Source organism: Callithrix jacchus, chromosome 5, assembly GCF_049354715.1.
Source record: "Callithrix jacchus isolate 240 chromosome 5, calJac240_pri, whole genome shotgun sequence".
Lineage (NCBI taxonomy): Eukaryota > Metazoa > Chordata > Mammalia > Primates > Cebidae > Callithrix > Callithrix jacchus.
In genome coordinates, this window is record NC_133506.1 from 39,703,196 (window position 1) to 39,720,548 (window position 17,353).

Consider the following 17,353-nt stretch of genomic DNA (forward strand, 5'->3'; position numbering starts at 1 on the left):
AAGAATCAATAAGATAACCGGGCGGTGGCAGCTGGCCACACTCACCGCCTTCCTGGTGGACTGGCTCCTGGTGGCTCTGCTGCTGCTGTGTGCCGGCCCCTGCTCCTCCATGCCCCGGGGTCTCCGGCTGGGTGGATTTGGCCATGGTCAGTGTGAACGTGCCCCTTGGGGTTCCGGTGGAGAGTCCTTATGGTAAGTAGGGCTGGGGGGAGAATGGACAGGGCGGGGCTGCGGTCAGGTTTGGGAGGCCATGGGACAGCTCCCCGTGTGTTTCTGATGGGCCCAAAGCCCCTCCTAGAGCTCCCCTAGAAGGGCAGGAAGCCCCACGGAGGCATGTGACTTGCTTCCCTAAGCTCTCAAGCTTGGGCATGGCCTGTCTGGTGCAAGAAGTGCTGGGAGGGGTCATAGGAGCCCTGAGGCAGGGGCTTGGCTCATTTTGCCTGTCCAGAGGCCTTCCTGGGAACCCACCACAGGGGGGGCTTTCCAAAATTCCACAGAGGGTGGGGTTTGGAAGCACCATCCTGCTTCACTGTGGGAAAATTGAGGTCTGCAGAGAAAGCCTTGCTGGGCCGAGGTCAGGTCGCTAGAGCATTGTCAAGCTGGGCATGGGACCCAGGCGGCTGGGTCCCTCTGTGCCTCCGTGGGCTCTGGATAATGGGGAAGAGATAGAAAGCTCTGCATAGCGCAGAGCATTGGAAAATGAGAATATCTAGTGCGGATCTGTGAAACTTAGATGCAGAGCTACAAAGAGAGTGTTACTGATGGTGAAAGGCTCAGGCTCCCTGCTTGGGGTGACCCCCACATTGGAAGTAACCCAAGGTCCCTCAGCAGAGGGAAGATGGGTAAATAAGGCGTGATGTGTCTCTACAATGGAATGCTGTTCCATTGTTCAGGAAAAAACACTTATCTGAGTGTGTGACAGGGAAGAATCTCTCAGTTACATTAAGTTAAAACAGTATGCCGAAGAACTGTATAGTTTCTGATAGCGAAACGGATTTAGATGTATATATGTACACACACATTATAGATGTATTATGTATACACATGTATATATGTACATTCCACGTATAGAAAATTCATGGAATGACATGAAGAAATCGGTGACAGGTTTGTTTCTGAGGAGGGAGATTCAAGAGTATGTTTGTTTTACCTTTTGGGGACACATTTTGGATTTTTTTAAAAGTCGGGTGCATTTTGTAAACCTGTTCAAATCACACACCTGCACAGAACTTGGCCCCTGGAATCCAGAAAACCTGGGTCTAGTTGTGACTGTCACACGACTCAACATTCATGCACCTCTTGCTTTCTTTCTGAAGTGGAGACAGGACGAGGTTGTGTCTTAGGATCACGGTGAATGCCGTAGGGAGCAGGGGTGTAAAGCGCTTGATACCACGTGCATTGCAAAGATGCAGTGAATATTTATGTCATCAGTTGCTGCGGACAGGGAGCCAGTGAATGACAGAATTAGGACCTGATCTCCTGAGTCTCGTCAGGGAGAATCTTCTTTGCTTTGACCCCCCTCAAACAGGAATATGGCAGAGGCTGAAGGAACAAACAGCCTGGGAACCCATCCCACACACCCGCTCGGTGACCTTGAGCAAGACACTTACCCTCTCTGAACCTATTTCCTCATCTGTAAAATGAAGACAATTAACAGGACCTATTCTCCCCAAGGGCAGGGGATTAAAGGAGATAGCACAGCTAAAGGATGAGGCTACCCTTAATCCACAATTTTAAGGCCTGGTTTAAAGATGCCAACGGATGACCTGATGGACCTGTGGCCAGAGGAAGACACTGTCTCTCAAAGGGGCCAGACAGCTTCTGGGGAAGGATAGTCCAGGTCATAAGGCCAAGCAAGGGGTGAATCGAAGGTCCCGTTGTGTCTCTTAAAGATGATAATAATATAACCTGACAGACCCCACTGTCTCCCAAGTCTCTGCACCTTGTAGGACGTCCTCATGTCTCTTTTTCTCTGCCCCATTGTCATACTCATCATATGAGTACAACATATAAATAAAAGAATTCAGCAGTTATTCGCATGGTTGCGTGGATGGATAGATGGATGGGTAGGTGGGTGAATGGATGAATGAATGGGTGATTGGATGTTCTACTGTTATCTCTCAGACAGCTCTTTCACTTTCCCAACAGCTGTCTAAGTTAAATAACATTGTATCTCCAAGGAAAGAAGAGAAAACTAAGGTTCAAGATTAAAAAAAAAAATCATCTGACTCCAGACCTGACACAATCCAGCCATTGCCCGCCTTCTGCTCTAGGCCACAGATCTGTCTGGGCAGAGAAAAGAGAACCCTAGTGGCCTTGCAGGGCATCCACAAACAATGAGCACTTGTGTCCCGGGACAGTGGAACATTCGCTGCAGTACATGTGTGCCTGTGCGAATGTGTGTGAGAGTGGCTAAAAGAGCCTGATTTGATTTTTTTCGATAAAATACATCTGGGTTAGCATCCTAGATCTGTCTTAAAAAAAAAAAAAAAAAAAAAAGCTGTGTGATGGTCTTAGGAGTCAAATCGTTATCCCTCTCTGAGCCTCACCTATTTTATCTATAAAATGAGCTAGTGAAGTCTGCTGGGAGAGGCGCCAGAAAAAAAAAAATCGCTTTCTGAGAAAAGAAACAAGTGCTCTGAGGAAACAAAAGCCCTCTCCTAGGCTGGACACGGTGATTCACACCTGTAATCCCAGCACTTTGGGAGGCTGAGGCAGGCAGATAACTTGAGGTCAGGAGTTGGAGACCAGCCTGGCCAACATGGCAAAACCTCATCTCTACTAAAAATACAAAAGTTAGCTAGGTGTGGTGGCATGCATCTGTAATTCCAGCTACTTGGGAGGCTGAGGCATGAGAGTGGCTTGAACCTGGGAGGTGGAGGTTGCAGTGAGCCGAGATCACTTCACTGCCACTCCAGCTTGGGAAACACAGCAAGACTCTATCTCAAAAAAAAAAAAAAAAACCTCTTCTGAGGTCCTCTAATGGGGATAACATTAATCATCTCCTATGATGACCATAGCAGAGGTACATTGGTGGGTCAGGGACATGGCACATAGAGGAGCCTGTTAGAGGCAGAGGAAGACATGGCTGCTGTGAGGATCAGATAGAGGAATCCATGAGTGCTTAGAAGAGTGCAGGGCCCAGAGTCAGCAGGCGAGAAATCTAGTTGTGGTTTCATGTTTTTGAGCTTCCGCAGGACTCTAACGAGCTGCCCTTTGGTGTGGTGATGCTGGGTGAATTTGACCCTCCTGGACTTCCGGTGCTTCCTCGGCGTACTGGATTTGGCTTTGCAGTTCTTGTCATCACTCTGATCAGATGGTTGTTGGTGTGAATTGTGGTGTCTGGCTCCCCCACCAGACTGTAAACTTCGTGAGCTCTGGGACCTGGTTGTTCGTTCAGCCTTGTTTGTCTCACAATGTCTCACACGGTGACTGGCACAGCAGAAATGCTCGACAAGCATTTGTTGACGAGTTGAATTGACAGGCGTGAGAAACAGCGCTACAACGATGATCATCAGTGTAGCCGGATCCCTGACCTTCCCTTCCTTCCTCTCTGCCCTCCTCACTGTGTTGGCTTTGGTCCTTGTATTTGCCGCATCACAACCCCAACTGGCTGTTCCAGCATGAGGTGTGGTGTCTGCACTTTTGTGTCTGAAGCTGGAGGCAGGAGTTGAAGGGGTTTTTCTCAATGCCCTGGTTTCTTTTATCCAAAAGCAAAACTTCCCCAGAAACTTCCTGGCACACTCCCCTAGCTCAAGGAAAGTTGGGAAGTCAGTATGTAGTGGAAAGAGCTAGGAAAGCCAAGATGGGCTTGGACTAGTGATTCTTCTCTTGGGGTGTGGCACACTACTGCTCCAAAGAGAACTGAGGTTCTGATATAAGGGAGTTTCTCAACCTCAGCACTACTGACATTTTGGCCTGGAAGAGTATCTGTGGCGGGGGGTGGGGGGGGATGTCCTGTGGATCATAGGATCTTAAACAGCATCCTTGGCCTCTGCTACTCCCCAGATGCCAGTAACATCTCTCCCCATCAGCTGTGCAAAGCAAAAATGTCTCCAGAAAGCCAAATGTCCCCTGGGGCACATATAACCCCAGCGTGTTATAGGAGAACAGGGTATTCTGGGGAGTGTCTACCACAGTGAAGTGGACTGCAGCTCTTGTGTTGTTCTGCCTTGAGTGCCAGGATCTTGCTCAGTACCAGTTTGGGACTACCCTGAGCAACTGTGAGGACGAGATGCTAAGCGTGCATATCTATGTGCTAACCTGACTCCTGGCCTTATTTCTTTTCTACCCTTATTTTCCTTTCAACAAGTTTCCCATGGTTATTTATTTTCTTCTTTGGTAGTTTCTCATTTCTGTAAGTACCTTGAATCTCCTTGAAGAAAAGATCTGTTTCTATCTAATCTTTTTGTTATACTCCAGCCTTTGACGGGGTCTGGTCCCATGTAGACCTTGATTAAAGGTTAATTGAGTGGATGAATGAAGGAGAAGGTGGATGGATGGATGAATGAACGTATGTCTGGGTGGGTGGCTAGGTGGATGGACTGATGAATGAACGTGATATGATGGATGGATGTGTTAGATGGGCGGAGGGATACAAGCGTGGAACAGATGGAGAAATAGCTGGACGGATGAGACAAACAGATGAATGAGTAACTGGGAAGATGGCTGGGTGGATAGATCCGTGGATGGATTAAAAAAAAGATGTTATGAGTAGATGGGTATGTGTGGAGGGTGATGAGTGGATGGGTAAGTAGATGGATGAGATGGATGGAAAGATATGTAGGTGCATGTGATAAATGGATGAATAAGTAGCTGAATAGATGGGTAGGTGGTTAGGGAAAGGATGGATGGATAAATGATGTGATGGGTGGGTAGATGAAAAGATGGATGGATGGATGAGAAGGGGTGGGCTGAGGTGGCCTGGAATAGCAGCACCTTCAAGTGTTCTAGACAGGACAAGTGAGGAGACGGGGGATGTCAGCAATCTTCCATCAGGGGAATAATTAGATCTGTTTTTAAGCGCCAGTTGAGACTAATTTTTCCTAGCTCTGTAGGCCTAGTCCCTTTCACCAATAGCATCAGCTTGAGGACAGATCAGAGGACATTGTCAGAGGCAGTTTGATGACGTGGCTCTCCCCCTTGAAGCTCTGTGCTGATGGTCCTTCAGCTATCTGTTCCTCAGTTTCTTCACCCATCAAATGAACCATTGTTATGAAGATTCCACAAGCTAATGAAAGAGAAAAGGTAATAGAAGCTATAATGAACATGCTGTGTCCTTGTGAAGGGTGGATAGGACCAAAGTTGAGTAGGACACCAGATGCTGGCTGGCTATGGGACTGTGTCCAATATCAGGCTATAGCTGCTCCCACCCTTCATTCCCAAAATATGGTTCCTTTCCAGCCCCTCCCCATCTCCCCTCCCATATCACCTTCCCATCCTACCTCAATTTGGTCTTCAGCCCCCATGGTTCACAAACCTGGTTGCATATAGGAAAGGTTTTTTTACTTTTTTGAGACAGAATCTTGCTCTGTTGCCACGCTGGAGTACAGTGGCACGATCTCAGCTCACTGCAGCCTCCATCTCCCAGGTTCAAGCAATTTCCCTGTCTCAGCCTCCTGAGTAGCTGAGACTACAAGCATGTACCACCACGCCAGGCTAATTTTTTGTATTTTAGTAGAGACGGGATTTCACCATGGCTATGATGGTCTCGATCTCCTGACCTCATGATCCGCCCACCTTGGCCTCCCAAAGTGCTGGGATTACAGGTGTGAGCTACCACGCCTGGCCAGGAAACTTTTTAAAACAATTTTTGGGGCTCCACTCCAGATCCAATGAATCAGAGTCTCCTGGGGTGAGTTCTAAGAATCTGTAACTTTTTATTGAGCTTCTTATGTGATTTAGGGTATGCAGTTCAGCTACAGTATGGAAACCATTGCCTTACTTTGTCCCATTTAGTAAAGGGAGGAACTAGATACCCAGAGTGCATCTTGCCTCCACCCAGAATCCTCCTGTATTCATTAATTCATTGTTCTTTTGTTCATCTCTTCAACAAACTTCCACTGGGGCTTATAGTATGCAAGACATTTTGTTAGGCACTGGAGGACCATAGGAGGATGTTTGCTTCACGCAGTGGCTCACTCCTGTAATCCCAGCACTCTGGGAGGCCGAGGTGGACGGATCACCTGAGGTCAGGAGTTTCGAGACCAGCCTGGCCAACATGGTGAAACCCTGGCTCTATTAAAAATACAGATACTAGCCAGGCATGTTGGTGGGCCCCTGTAATCCAGCTACTGGGGAGGCTGAGGCAAGAGAATTGCCTGAACCCAGGAGATGGAGGTTGCTGTGAGCCCAGATGCACTCCAGCCTGGGTGATAAGAGTGAGACTCTGTCTCAGAAAACAAACAAACAAAAAACAAAAAGAACGACTTTGCTTTAGATCTTAGACAGTGCCCAATTTGGTGGGTAGATAGACAAGCCCGCAGCGACCGAAGACAGAGTGCCATGATAAGGACAGAGACAGCGCCGTGGGATACAGAGGAACGTAGGAGAAGGGGAAGGGGTCACAGACTTCTGACCCTGAAGGGGTAGACTGTTATATCTGAGCTGGAACCTGAAGGTTAGTAGGAGTCAGCTGGGAGAAGAGATGGTGTGTAAGAGTGTTCCCAGCTGAGGGAACAGCATATGCAAAGGCCTGGAGCGTGGCCACACACTGCTCTGATTTTACTTATGTTTTACTGCAAATAATTCCATCCTTTATTGAAAGTATTTTGAGACTTGTCTGGTCGTTTCATGATGGATTAATCTTGTTCCTAAAAGCATGCTGAGGCTGGGTATGGTGGCTCACACGGTAATCCCAGCACTTTGGGAGGCTAAGGTGGGCAGATCTCTTGAGGTCAGGAATTCGAGACATAGCCTGGTCCATGTGGTGAAACCCCGTCTCTACTAAAAATATGAAAATTAGGTGGACGTGGTGCCAGGTGCCTGTAATCCCAGCTACTCGGGAGGCTGAGCCAGAAGAATCACTTGAACCCAGGAGGTGGAGGCTGCAGTAAGCCGAGGTTACACCACTGCACTCCAACCTGGGCAACAGAGGGAAACTTGTCTAAAAAAGAAGAAAGAGCAAAAAAGCATGCTGAGATGCTTAGGTGAAGGAATTGTGCCTGTCATTTTACCTGACTCATATTCCTGGGTCAACAACAAGGAGAGAAATTTGTTTTCATTTAAGCCCCTTTTATGTAATGGGCAAGATGCTGGCTATTTGTTATGTTTTCCCCCTTTGAAGCTTTGCAATAACCCATCTAAGTAGGACGTGTGATCTCCATTTTATGGAGAAATTGAAATTCAGAGTTGTTAAGTCGCGTTTCCCTGCATCTCCCAGCAAATAGGTGATTAAATCTAGTCTGACACCAAATCTTCCTTCCGTCAGCTATCATGTCATAATAGCATCCAAGGGAGCTGGGTAGCATAGTGGTTAGCAGCTCAAGTCAGGCTGCCTGGGTTCAAACTAACACCTACCAGCTGTGTGACCCCAAGTAAATGACTCAATTTTTTTTTTTTTTTTGAGACAGAGTCTTGCTCAGTTGCCCAGGCTGGAATGCAATGGCATGATCTTGGCTCACTGCAACCTCCACCTCCTGCCTCAGCCTCCTGAGTAGCTGGTATTACAGGCGCCCACCACCATGCCTGGCTAATTTTTTCTATTTTTAGTAGAGATGGGGTTTCACCATGTTTGCCAGGCTAGTCCTAAACTCCTGACCTCAAGTGATACTCCTGCCTTGACCTTCCAAAGTGCTGGGATTACAGGCGTGAGCCACCGTGGCCAGCTGACTCAATCTTTTCTGCCTCCATTTCTTCATCTGTCAAATGGGGCTGAGGATAATAGCATTTGCTTCATGGGGTTGCTGTGAGAAATAAAGTCAATATGTGTAAAAGTGCTGAGTGTTGAGCACATAGAAACTGCTATGTGAATTTGAACTATTCTTAGTATTATACCTACAGAGCGTGCACCTACCGCATGCAAAGGACTGGACGCTTACTAGGTGCTAGCATCATTTTGGCTGTTATAGAAGCAACAGAGATGAATGAGGAATAGGTAACTGCTCCCAGGTTGCAACTGTCTGGCTGGAGAGTTAGGACAAGGCTTTGTTGCAAGCCTTTGGGGCCCTGGGACTCCTGGGGTCTCCTCTTGGGGGTGCTGGTTCATAGATGTGAGTCTGTGTGGCTCCTTCACAGAGGAGGAGGCAGATGAGAGGCATAGAAAGGGAGGCGACAGGCCTATCCTCATCAAAGACCTGGGAGATAGCTCTGGCTCTGGGCCTGGGGTGGCTATTTGTAACTTTACTTAAGTCCTTCTCCTGCTGCTTCTCCATCTCCTCTATTTTTTTTTTTTCTTTTTGAGACAGAGTCTCAGTGTTACCCAGGGGCACAATCTCTGCTCACTGCTGCAATCTCCACTTCCTGAGTTCAAGCAGTTCTTGTGCCTCAGCCTCCCAAGTAGCTGGTATTACAGGCGCATGCCAGCATACCTGACAAATTTTTGTAGTTTTGGTAGAGATGGGGTTTCACTACGTTGGCCAGGCTGGACTCCTGGCCTCATGTGATCTGCCCACCTTGGCCTCCCAAAGTGCTGGGATTACAGGTGTGAGTCACTGCACCTGGCCTCCATTTCCTCTTTTGAGAAACAGAGGTATGACGAGCTCCTGGCTCAGTGGTTGTCACACAGCATTCCCTGAGTCCTAAGAGTCAGGAAAGATGCGGCAGGTTCACTTTGAGGATAATGGGGCAGGGGCGTGTTCAAACAGCTAGGGCTTAGCTTCCTCTAACCCTTCAACCTCTGCTTCCATCAGAGACACTTCTTTTTGACTTTTGTAGATTTCTTTTCATTTTATTTTATTTTATTTTAGAGACAGGGTCTTTCTATGTTATAGCCCAGGCTAGCCTCAAACTCCTGGGCTCAAGCAATCCTCCCACCTCAGCCTCCCAGTCCCTGGGATGGTTCAAAATTATTTGGAAAATCAGAAGATCACATCAGTGTGTTTCAAACTGCAATCTTAACCCAGGGATAGATCATGCAATTTGTTGGCGTTGTATTATTTCAGGCAAGCTAGCTTATGTAACAAGCAAATGCAAACTTTAGGTTAGAAGTTTGCTGACTTCTGTGGCATGGTTATCCAGGGACCCCTTAAGTCTCCCTAGCCCAGAGAGACTCTGGCACTTCTACTAACATCCCATTGGTGAGAACTAGTCACATGGCCTTTGCCCAATGCAAAGGGGTCTGGAAGATGTCCCTAGCTGGGCAGGACTTCCTCTAAGTCTGGAAAGGGGAGCATGGATTTGTTGGTACATAGTTGATCGTCTCTGCGATAGGGTCATGCTCACACACACATCAAATATGCATAACAAGTGTAAATATACAATTTACAAAATTATATTTATTATTGTTTTGTTGTTGTTTTTGAAACAGGGTCTTGCTTTGTCATGTGGGCTAGAGTGAGCCACAATCTTGGCTCCCTTGTAGCCTCAACCTGCTGAGCTCAAGCAATCCTTCCACCTAAGCCTCCCAAGTAGCTGGGACCACAGGCGCATGCCACCACACCCAGCTAATTTAAAAATTTTTTTATAGAGACATGTCTTGCTATGTTGCACAGGCTGGTCTCCTACTCCTGTCCTCAAGCAATCTTCCTGCATCAGCCTCCCAAAATGCTGGGATTACAGGCATGAGCCACCATATCTGGCCTTTACAATTTTTTTAGATGAAATATTTCCATAAAAAACTGCATAGATAGATACAGAGATAGCGATACAGCAAATGTGGCAGAATGCAACCAGTTGGTGAATTCAGGTGAAAGGATACATCAGTGCTCACTATACTAGTCTTTCAAAGTTTAAAGGTTGACATTTTTCAAAGTAAAATAATGGAGAAAATGAAAATCTTAAAATTTGCTAGACCTGGGCTGGGCGTGGTGGCTCACGCCTCTAATCCCAGCACTTTGGGAGGCTGAGGTGGGCGGATCACTGAGGTTGGGAGTTCAAGACCAGCCTGTCCAACATGGAGAAACCCCATCTCTACTAAAAATAAAAAATTAGCCAGGTATGGTGGTGCATGCCTGTAATCCCAGCTACTCTGGAGGCTGAGGCTGGAGAATTGCTTGAACCTGGGAGGCAGAGGCTGTGGTGAGCTTAGATCATGCTATTGCATTCCAGCCTGAGCAACAAGAGTGAAGCTCTGTCTCAAAAAAAAAAAAAAAAGGCTGGCACAGTGGCTCACACCTGTAATTTCAGCACTTTGGGAGGCTGAGGCAGCAGATGATCACAAGGTCAGGAGACTGAGACCATCCTGGCTAACACAGTGAAACCCTGTCTCTACTAAAAATACAAAAAATTAGCCAGGCGTGGTGGCTTGCACTTGTAGTCCCAGCTACTCAGAAGGCTGAGGCAGGAGAATCACTTGAACCCGGGAGGTGGAGGTTGCAATGAGCCAAGCAAGATCACACCACTGCACTCCAGTCTGGACAACAAAAGCAAAATTCCATCCCAAAAAAAACCAAACAAACAGAAAAAACAATGAGATATAACTAGAGTAAGATTTGGCCAGGCGCAGTGACTCATGCCTGAATCCCAGCATGTTGGGGGGCTGAGGTGGGTGAATCACTTGAGCCCAGGAGTTAAAAACCAGCCTGGGCAACACGGCAAAAACCCGTCTCTTAAAAAAAAAATACAACAATTAGCTGGCATGGTGGTGCACGCCTGTAGTCCCAGACACTCAGGAGGCTGAGGTTGCAGTGAGCCGAGATTGCAACACCACACTCCAGCCTTGGTGATAGAGTTTAATCCCTAGTGCTTTGGGAGGTCAAGGCAGAAAGATCACCACCACACCTGGCCTTAAAAAATATTTTTACTGAACTATAACATTCAAAACAGAAAAAGGCACAAATCATCAACGTATCACTTTATGAAATTTTACATTTTACCAAAAGAATGAAATAAAATAGAAAATATCATAGAGCATTTCATGTAGTAAGAGTAAAATATGTATGTCTTTGAAACTTTTGTTTTATTTATATATGTTTATGGATTTGTGCTTGTGGTTATGCTAATTGCCAGGTATAATTTAAGGAGTACTTACTAGGGCTTTACACATATTAATTCCTAATTCTCAAAATGTCCCTGTGGGTGGGGCACAGTGGCACACACCTATAATCCCAGCTCATCGGGAGGCTGCGGTGGGCAGATCACTTGAGGTCTGGAGTTCGAGACCAGCCTGGCCAACATGGTGGGCAGATCACTTGAGGTCAGGAGTTTGAGACCAGCCTGGCCAACACGGTGAAATCCCATCTCTATCTCTATCAAAAAAAAAAAATGCAAAAATTAGCTGGGCATGGTGGTGTGCACCTGTAATCCCACCTACTCAGGAGCTAAGGCAGGAGAATCTCTTGAACCTGGGAGGTGGAGGTTGCAGTGAGCCAAGATCATGCCACTGTACTCCAGCCTGGGCAACAGAGTGAGACCCTGTCTCAAAAACAAAAAACCCAGCATACTTTTTATTAGGTGAACCCACAAAGTACAGGGGACGATTTTAGTTAGTCCACAGACAAGACAAGCACTTTTAAATCTTTGTGCATTTATTGTAAACTAGAAAAATTTACAAATAGCATATTAAAGCATTAATAGAAACATCCCTTAAAAAATAATGTGTGTCTTCAAAAGAAAAGAAAATATCAAGTAAACAATTATAGATAAATGAAAAACAGGTAACAGGCAGATGTGATCACAATTGGATGAAGAGGGGCTGGGCGAGGTGGCTCATGCCTGTAACCCCAGCACTTTGGGAGGCTGAGGCAGGTGGATCACAAGGTCAGGAGTTCAAGACCAGCCTGACCAACATGGTGAAACCCTGCCTCTACTAAAAATGTAAAAATTAGCTACGCTTGGTGGCATATGCCTATAATCCCAGTTCCTCAGGAGGCTGAGGCAGGAGAATCACTTGAACCAGGGAGGTGGAGGTTGCACTGAGCCAAGATCACACCATTGCACCTCCAGCCTGGGCGACAGAGTGAGACTTCATCTCAAAAAAAAAAAAAAAAAATTGGATGAAGAGGAATACAAATGTCTAGGGTTTGGGGGGCCACACACTGAACCTGGCATCAGAAGGCCCAGATCTGGGACCTGGCTACTTTGTTTTCTAGTGCTGAGTTATTTCATCCTTGTATAATACCATAGTCTAAGCACTATTCCAAGCACTTAATAAAAATTAACTCCTCAGCCAGACACTTTGGCTCACACGTAAATTCCAACACTTTGGAAGGCTGAGGCAAGAGGATCACTTAAGTTTAGGAGTTCAAGACAAGCCTCGGCAACAAAGTGAGACCCTGCCTCTCCATAATTAAATAAATAAATAAATAAATAACTCTTTTGATCTTACAACTATCTATTGAGGTAGATACTGTTATCATACCCATTTCTCAGGAGAGAAAGCAAAGTCTCAGAGAAATTAAATAGCTTACTCAAAACCACACAGGCCATGAAAGGCAGCACTAGAATTTAACACCAAGGATTGTAATAGAAAAGGCAATACTAGCTGATCAACCCAAAACTCAAGAAGAGAGTTTATCTCCTTCATGCATTTATCCAGGGTCCCCACTCCTTCCCTGCCATGTGGAACATGAGCTCTATTTTTTTTTTTTTTGAGAAAGAATGTGTGTGTGTGTGTGTGTGTGTGTGTGTGTGTGTGTGTGTGTTTTGAGACAGGGTCTCACTCTGTGGCCCAGGCTAGAGAGCAGTGATGCAATCATGGCCCACCACAACCTCTGCCTCCTGGGTTCAAGCGATTCTCGTGCCTCAGTTTCCTGAGTAGCTGGGATTACAGATTTGCATCGCCATGCCTGGCTAATTTTTGTATTTTTAGTAGAGATAGGGTTTTACCATGTTGGTCAGGCTGGTCTCGAATTCACGACCTCAAGTGATCCACCCATCTTGGCCTCCCAAAATGCTGAGATTACAAGCATTAGCCACCGTGTCCAGCCAGGAAGAAGGATTTTATTTGAACACTGGGCGCTACTGGGATCAGCAGAATTTTCTGTATTATTCTGGGATCCACATCCTTCTCTGAAAATGGGTTTAACAATGCCGGTTCTCTTTATCCCTCAGGGTAGCTCTGCTGCTCAAGGGGATAGAGGCAAGAGTGTCCTGCAAACTGCAAAGAATTTCTTGAATGTAAAATGTTAGTATATATTGTTAAGATGTTGATCAAAGCTACATTATCGTGTTACAGTGTGGATGAATTGAAACAGTGCGTGGAAAGTCTTTGATTCACATACAAAGTCAGCGGTGACTAATAGCAATGATAGTAATGTGGTTATGCAATTGAAAATACTGATTCATCTGGCCGGGCACAGTGGTTCATGCCTGTTATCCCAGAACACTGGGAGGCTGAGACAAGTGGATCACCTGAGGTCAGGCATTCGAGACCAGCCTGACCAACATGGAGAAACCCTATCTCTACCAAAAATACAAAAGTAGCCGGGTGTGGTGGTGCATGCCTCTCCTCCCAGCTACTCGGGAGGCTGAAGCAGAAGAATCCCTTAAACCCAGGAGGCGGAGGTTGTGGTGAACCAAGATTGCATAATTGCACTCCAGCCTGGGCAACAAGAGCTAAACTCCATATAAAAAAACAAGATAGGCCGGGCGCGGTGGCTCACGCCTATAATCCCAGCACTTTGGGAGGTGGAGGCGGGTGGATCACTAGGTCAAGAGATTGAGACCATCCTGGTCAACATGGTGAAACCCGGTCTCTACTAAAAATACAAAAAATTAGCTGGACATGGTGGCGCGTGCCTGTAATCCCAGCTATTCGGGAGGCTGAGGCAGGAGAATTGCCTGAACCCAGGAGGCGGAGGTTGCGGTGAGCCAAGATCGAGGCATTGCACTCCAGCCTGGGTAACAAGGGCAAAACTCCGTCTCAAAAAAAAGAAAAGAAAATATTGATTTATTGATTTATCTCCAGATTGGGATAAAGTTACATAGGACTTTCTTACTAGCAGGTGAATACATTACATCTGTAACTGAAAAATCAAGAAGTCTTGATTTCTTGAGCAGTCAATATAATCACGATTTTAGAAATACAATCAAGAGGAAGCACCAGTGGGGAAAACCCCAGCTAAAATATTGCCAGTTGTCGCCTCTGGGTGACAGCAATCAGATCTGGGAGAGCCGGTGGGTAGCTGCTGCTGTTATAATCCTTGTAGGATTTGACTTTTTCAATTGTGTACATATACAGCTTGGATTAAAAAATAAAAAAGAATTAAGTGGGCATGGTGGCATTTACCTGTAGTCTCAGCTACTAGAGAGGCTGAGGTGGACAGATTGCTTGAGCTCATGCATTGGAAGCTTCAGTGAGCTGTGACTGTGCCACTGCACTCCAGCCTGGGTGACAGAATGAGACCCCCCATCTCTATAAAAAAATAAAAATTGGGCCAGCTGCCGTGGAGGAAGCATCTAGAATTACACCTGTGATCTCAGCATTTTGGGAGGCTGAGGTGGAAGGATCACTTGAGCCCAGGAATTGGAGGCTGCAGTGAGCTATGACTGTGCCATTGCACTCCAGCACAGGTGGCATAGTGAGCCCCCATCTCTATAAAAAAAAAGTGGGGGTTCTGGGCACAGTGGTTCATATCTGTAATCCCAGCACTTTTGGAGGCCGAGGCGGGCAGATCACGAGGTCAAGAGATTGAGACCATCCAGGCCAACATGGTGAAACCCCGTCTCTGTTAAAAATACAAAAATTAGCTGGGCGTGGTGGCATGTGCCTGTAGTCCCAGCTACTTGGAAGGCTGAGGCAGAATTGCTTGAACCCAGGAGGCAGAGGTTGCAGTGAGCCGAGATTGTGCCACTGCACTCCAGCCTGGCGCCTGGCAACAGAATGAGACTCTGTCTAAAAAAAAAAAAAAGGGTCAGTCACAGTGGCTCATGCCTATGATCCTGGCATTTTGGAGGCTGAGGTGGGGGAACTGCTTGAGCCTGGAAGGTCAAGGCTGTAGTGAACACACATCACGCCACTGCACTCCAGCTTGGATGATAATGACAGCCTGTCTCAAAAAAAAAGAAAAAGGAAAATGAAAATGTAAAAGGAAAGGGAATAATTAAACACTATTCCCTTTTTTTTTTTTTTTTTGAGATAGAGTCTCGTACTGTCACCTGGGCTGGAGTGCAGTAATGTGATTTCGGCTTGTGGCAACCTCCGCCCCCTCAGGTTAAAGCAATTCTTCTTACCTCAGCCTCCCAGGTAGCTGGGATTATAAGCGCCTGCCACCATGCCTGGCTAACTTTTTTGTATTTTTAGTAGAGATGTGATTTCACTGTGTTTGCCAGGCTTGTCTCGAACTCCTGACTTTGTGATTCACCCACCTCGGCCTCCCAAAGTGCTGGGATTACAGGGATGAGCCACCTCGCCTGGCCAAACATTATTTCAAACAACCTCAAATATACCTGGAAACAGTTGGGTCGGGAAGTAATGAATGGGCAGAGTTAGAGAAATCAGGGTACAGCCACGTTTCACATCCCAGTTGAAACTCCTCTAACACCTTTGGATCGCCCTTCAAATACAACCCGAGCTCTTTTTCTTTTCTTTTTTGAGAAAGAGTCTCACTCTGTCACCCAGACTGGAGTGCAGTGGCATGATCTTGGCTCACTGCAACCTCCACCTCCCGAGAAGCTGGGATTATAGGCGTGTGTCACCACACCTGGCTAATTTTTGTATTTTTAGTAGAGCCTGGGTTTCACCATGTTGCCAGGCTGGTCTCGAACTCCAGGGTTTCACCATGTTGCCAGGCTGGTCTTGAACTCCTGATTTCAAGTGTTCCACCCACCTTGGCCTCCCGTGAGCCACCACACCCAGCCATGAGCTCTTTTCTTTAACCAAAATGCCCCCACAGGCTCTGACTCTCATCTTTCTCCCTTTTGCTTACTGCAGGCAGCCATACTGGCCTTTTGACAATCCTTCAATCACACCAAGCACATTCCTGCCACTGGGACTTCGCACCTAGTAGGAATTCCCTCTTCCAGGAATGCCTTCTCCCAGATCTTCACATAGCTGATTTCTTCTCATCAGTAGGGCCTTAGTTCCAATGTCCTCCACGCAGAGCAGCCTACCTTGAGCACCCAAATCTAAGCCTGCCCCACCTCCATCCCTCACTGGCAATTCCATTATCCTCTACAGCACTGAAATTACACATTCCTGATCTGTTTATCACCTGTCTCCTTCACAGGAGATCCATGACAGCAGGGAGTTAGGCTGTCTTGTCCCTGCTGTATCCCCAGCACGTAGAACAGTGCTTGTCACACAGTAGGTGCTCTGTAAATATTTGTGGAATGAGCAAATACAGATGAGGACAGCTGAGTCAGTAGGGTGAGCAGCTGGTCAGGCCAGGGGTGGAGGGAGGAAACGGCAGCCTCTGCCTGGGCCTTGCCCTGGGTAAACAGGCCTCCTTCTGCCCAGACAGTCACTATTTGACAACTGTCTGCCGTGGGCCTGGCTGAGCCTGGGCTGCCAAACTGCCAACGAATTCCCTGGGACAAGCAGTGGAGGCAGCCATACCTCCAGAAGAGTTCTGAAGGAGCAGGTCGGAAAGTTGTCCAAACAGACATGAGGAAGGGTGGGGAAGGTGAGGAGACAGGGAGAGAGGAGGGCGCCCTGTCCTGGGAAGAGCCAGAGAAGCTGGAGGGAGGCCTGGGTGCTCCCCAGGCAGCTTCCCAGGTGAACTCAGCTGCCTACAGGGTTGGAGCAAGGAGACCCAGGCTGTGGTCCCAGCTCTAGTCTTGACATGCACAGGGTCTCTGCCATCTGTAGGTCTTAGCTTCCTCACTTATAAGTTAGGAGGCTATGGCAGATTAGTGGCTTTCAAACAGTTTTTTAAAAGGCAGTGAAGGGCCAGGTGCGGTGGTTCAAGCCTGTAATCCCATCACTTTGGGAGGCCGAGGTGGGCAGATTATCAGAGGTCAGGAGTTCAAAACCAGGTTGGCCAACATGGTAAAACCCCATCACTGCTAAAAATACAAAAATTAGCAGGGCAGGATGGTGCATGCCTGTAGTCCCAGCTACTCTGGAGGCTGAGGCATAAGAATTGCTTGAACCCAGGAGGCAGGAGTTGCAGTGAGCTGAGATCAAATCACTACACTGCAGCCTGGGCAACAGAGCAAGACTCCATCTCAAAAAAAAAAAAAAAGGCAGTGAAGGCTTCCTTCAAACAGAATTTTCCCCAGCAGCCCCTTCACAGCAATGACACACGGAGGTGCCTGGGTGAAAGCAAGGGCAGAGGCACAGAGGCTGCCCCCTCTGGAGCCTCAGGGTGAAAAC

The 17,353-nt window shown here is 47.1% G+C and overlaps 1 protein-coding gene across 3 annotated transcripts in view; it reads left to right on the forward strand.

The window, feature by feature from the left end:
- The first annotated feature begins 37 nt into the window (after window positions 1-37).
- Window positions 38-17,353, forward strand: part of HNF4A (hepatocyte nuclear factor 4 alpha) — a 79,463-nt gene continuing 62,147 nt past the window's right edge. For all 3 annotated transcript variants that reach the window (XM_054255390.2, XM_054255391.2, XM_054255392.2), the window contains exon 1: window positions 38-192. In XM_054255390.2, coding sequence (XP_054111365.1) covers window positions 144-192 — 49 coding nt within the window. In that variant the 5' untranslated portion in view covers window positions 38-143. The remainder of the gene's footprint in view (window positions 193-17,353) is intronic.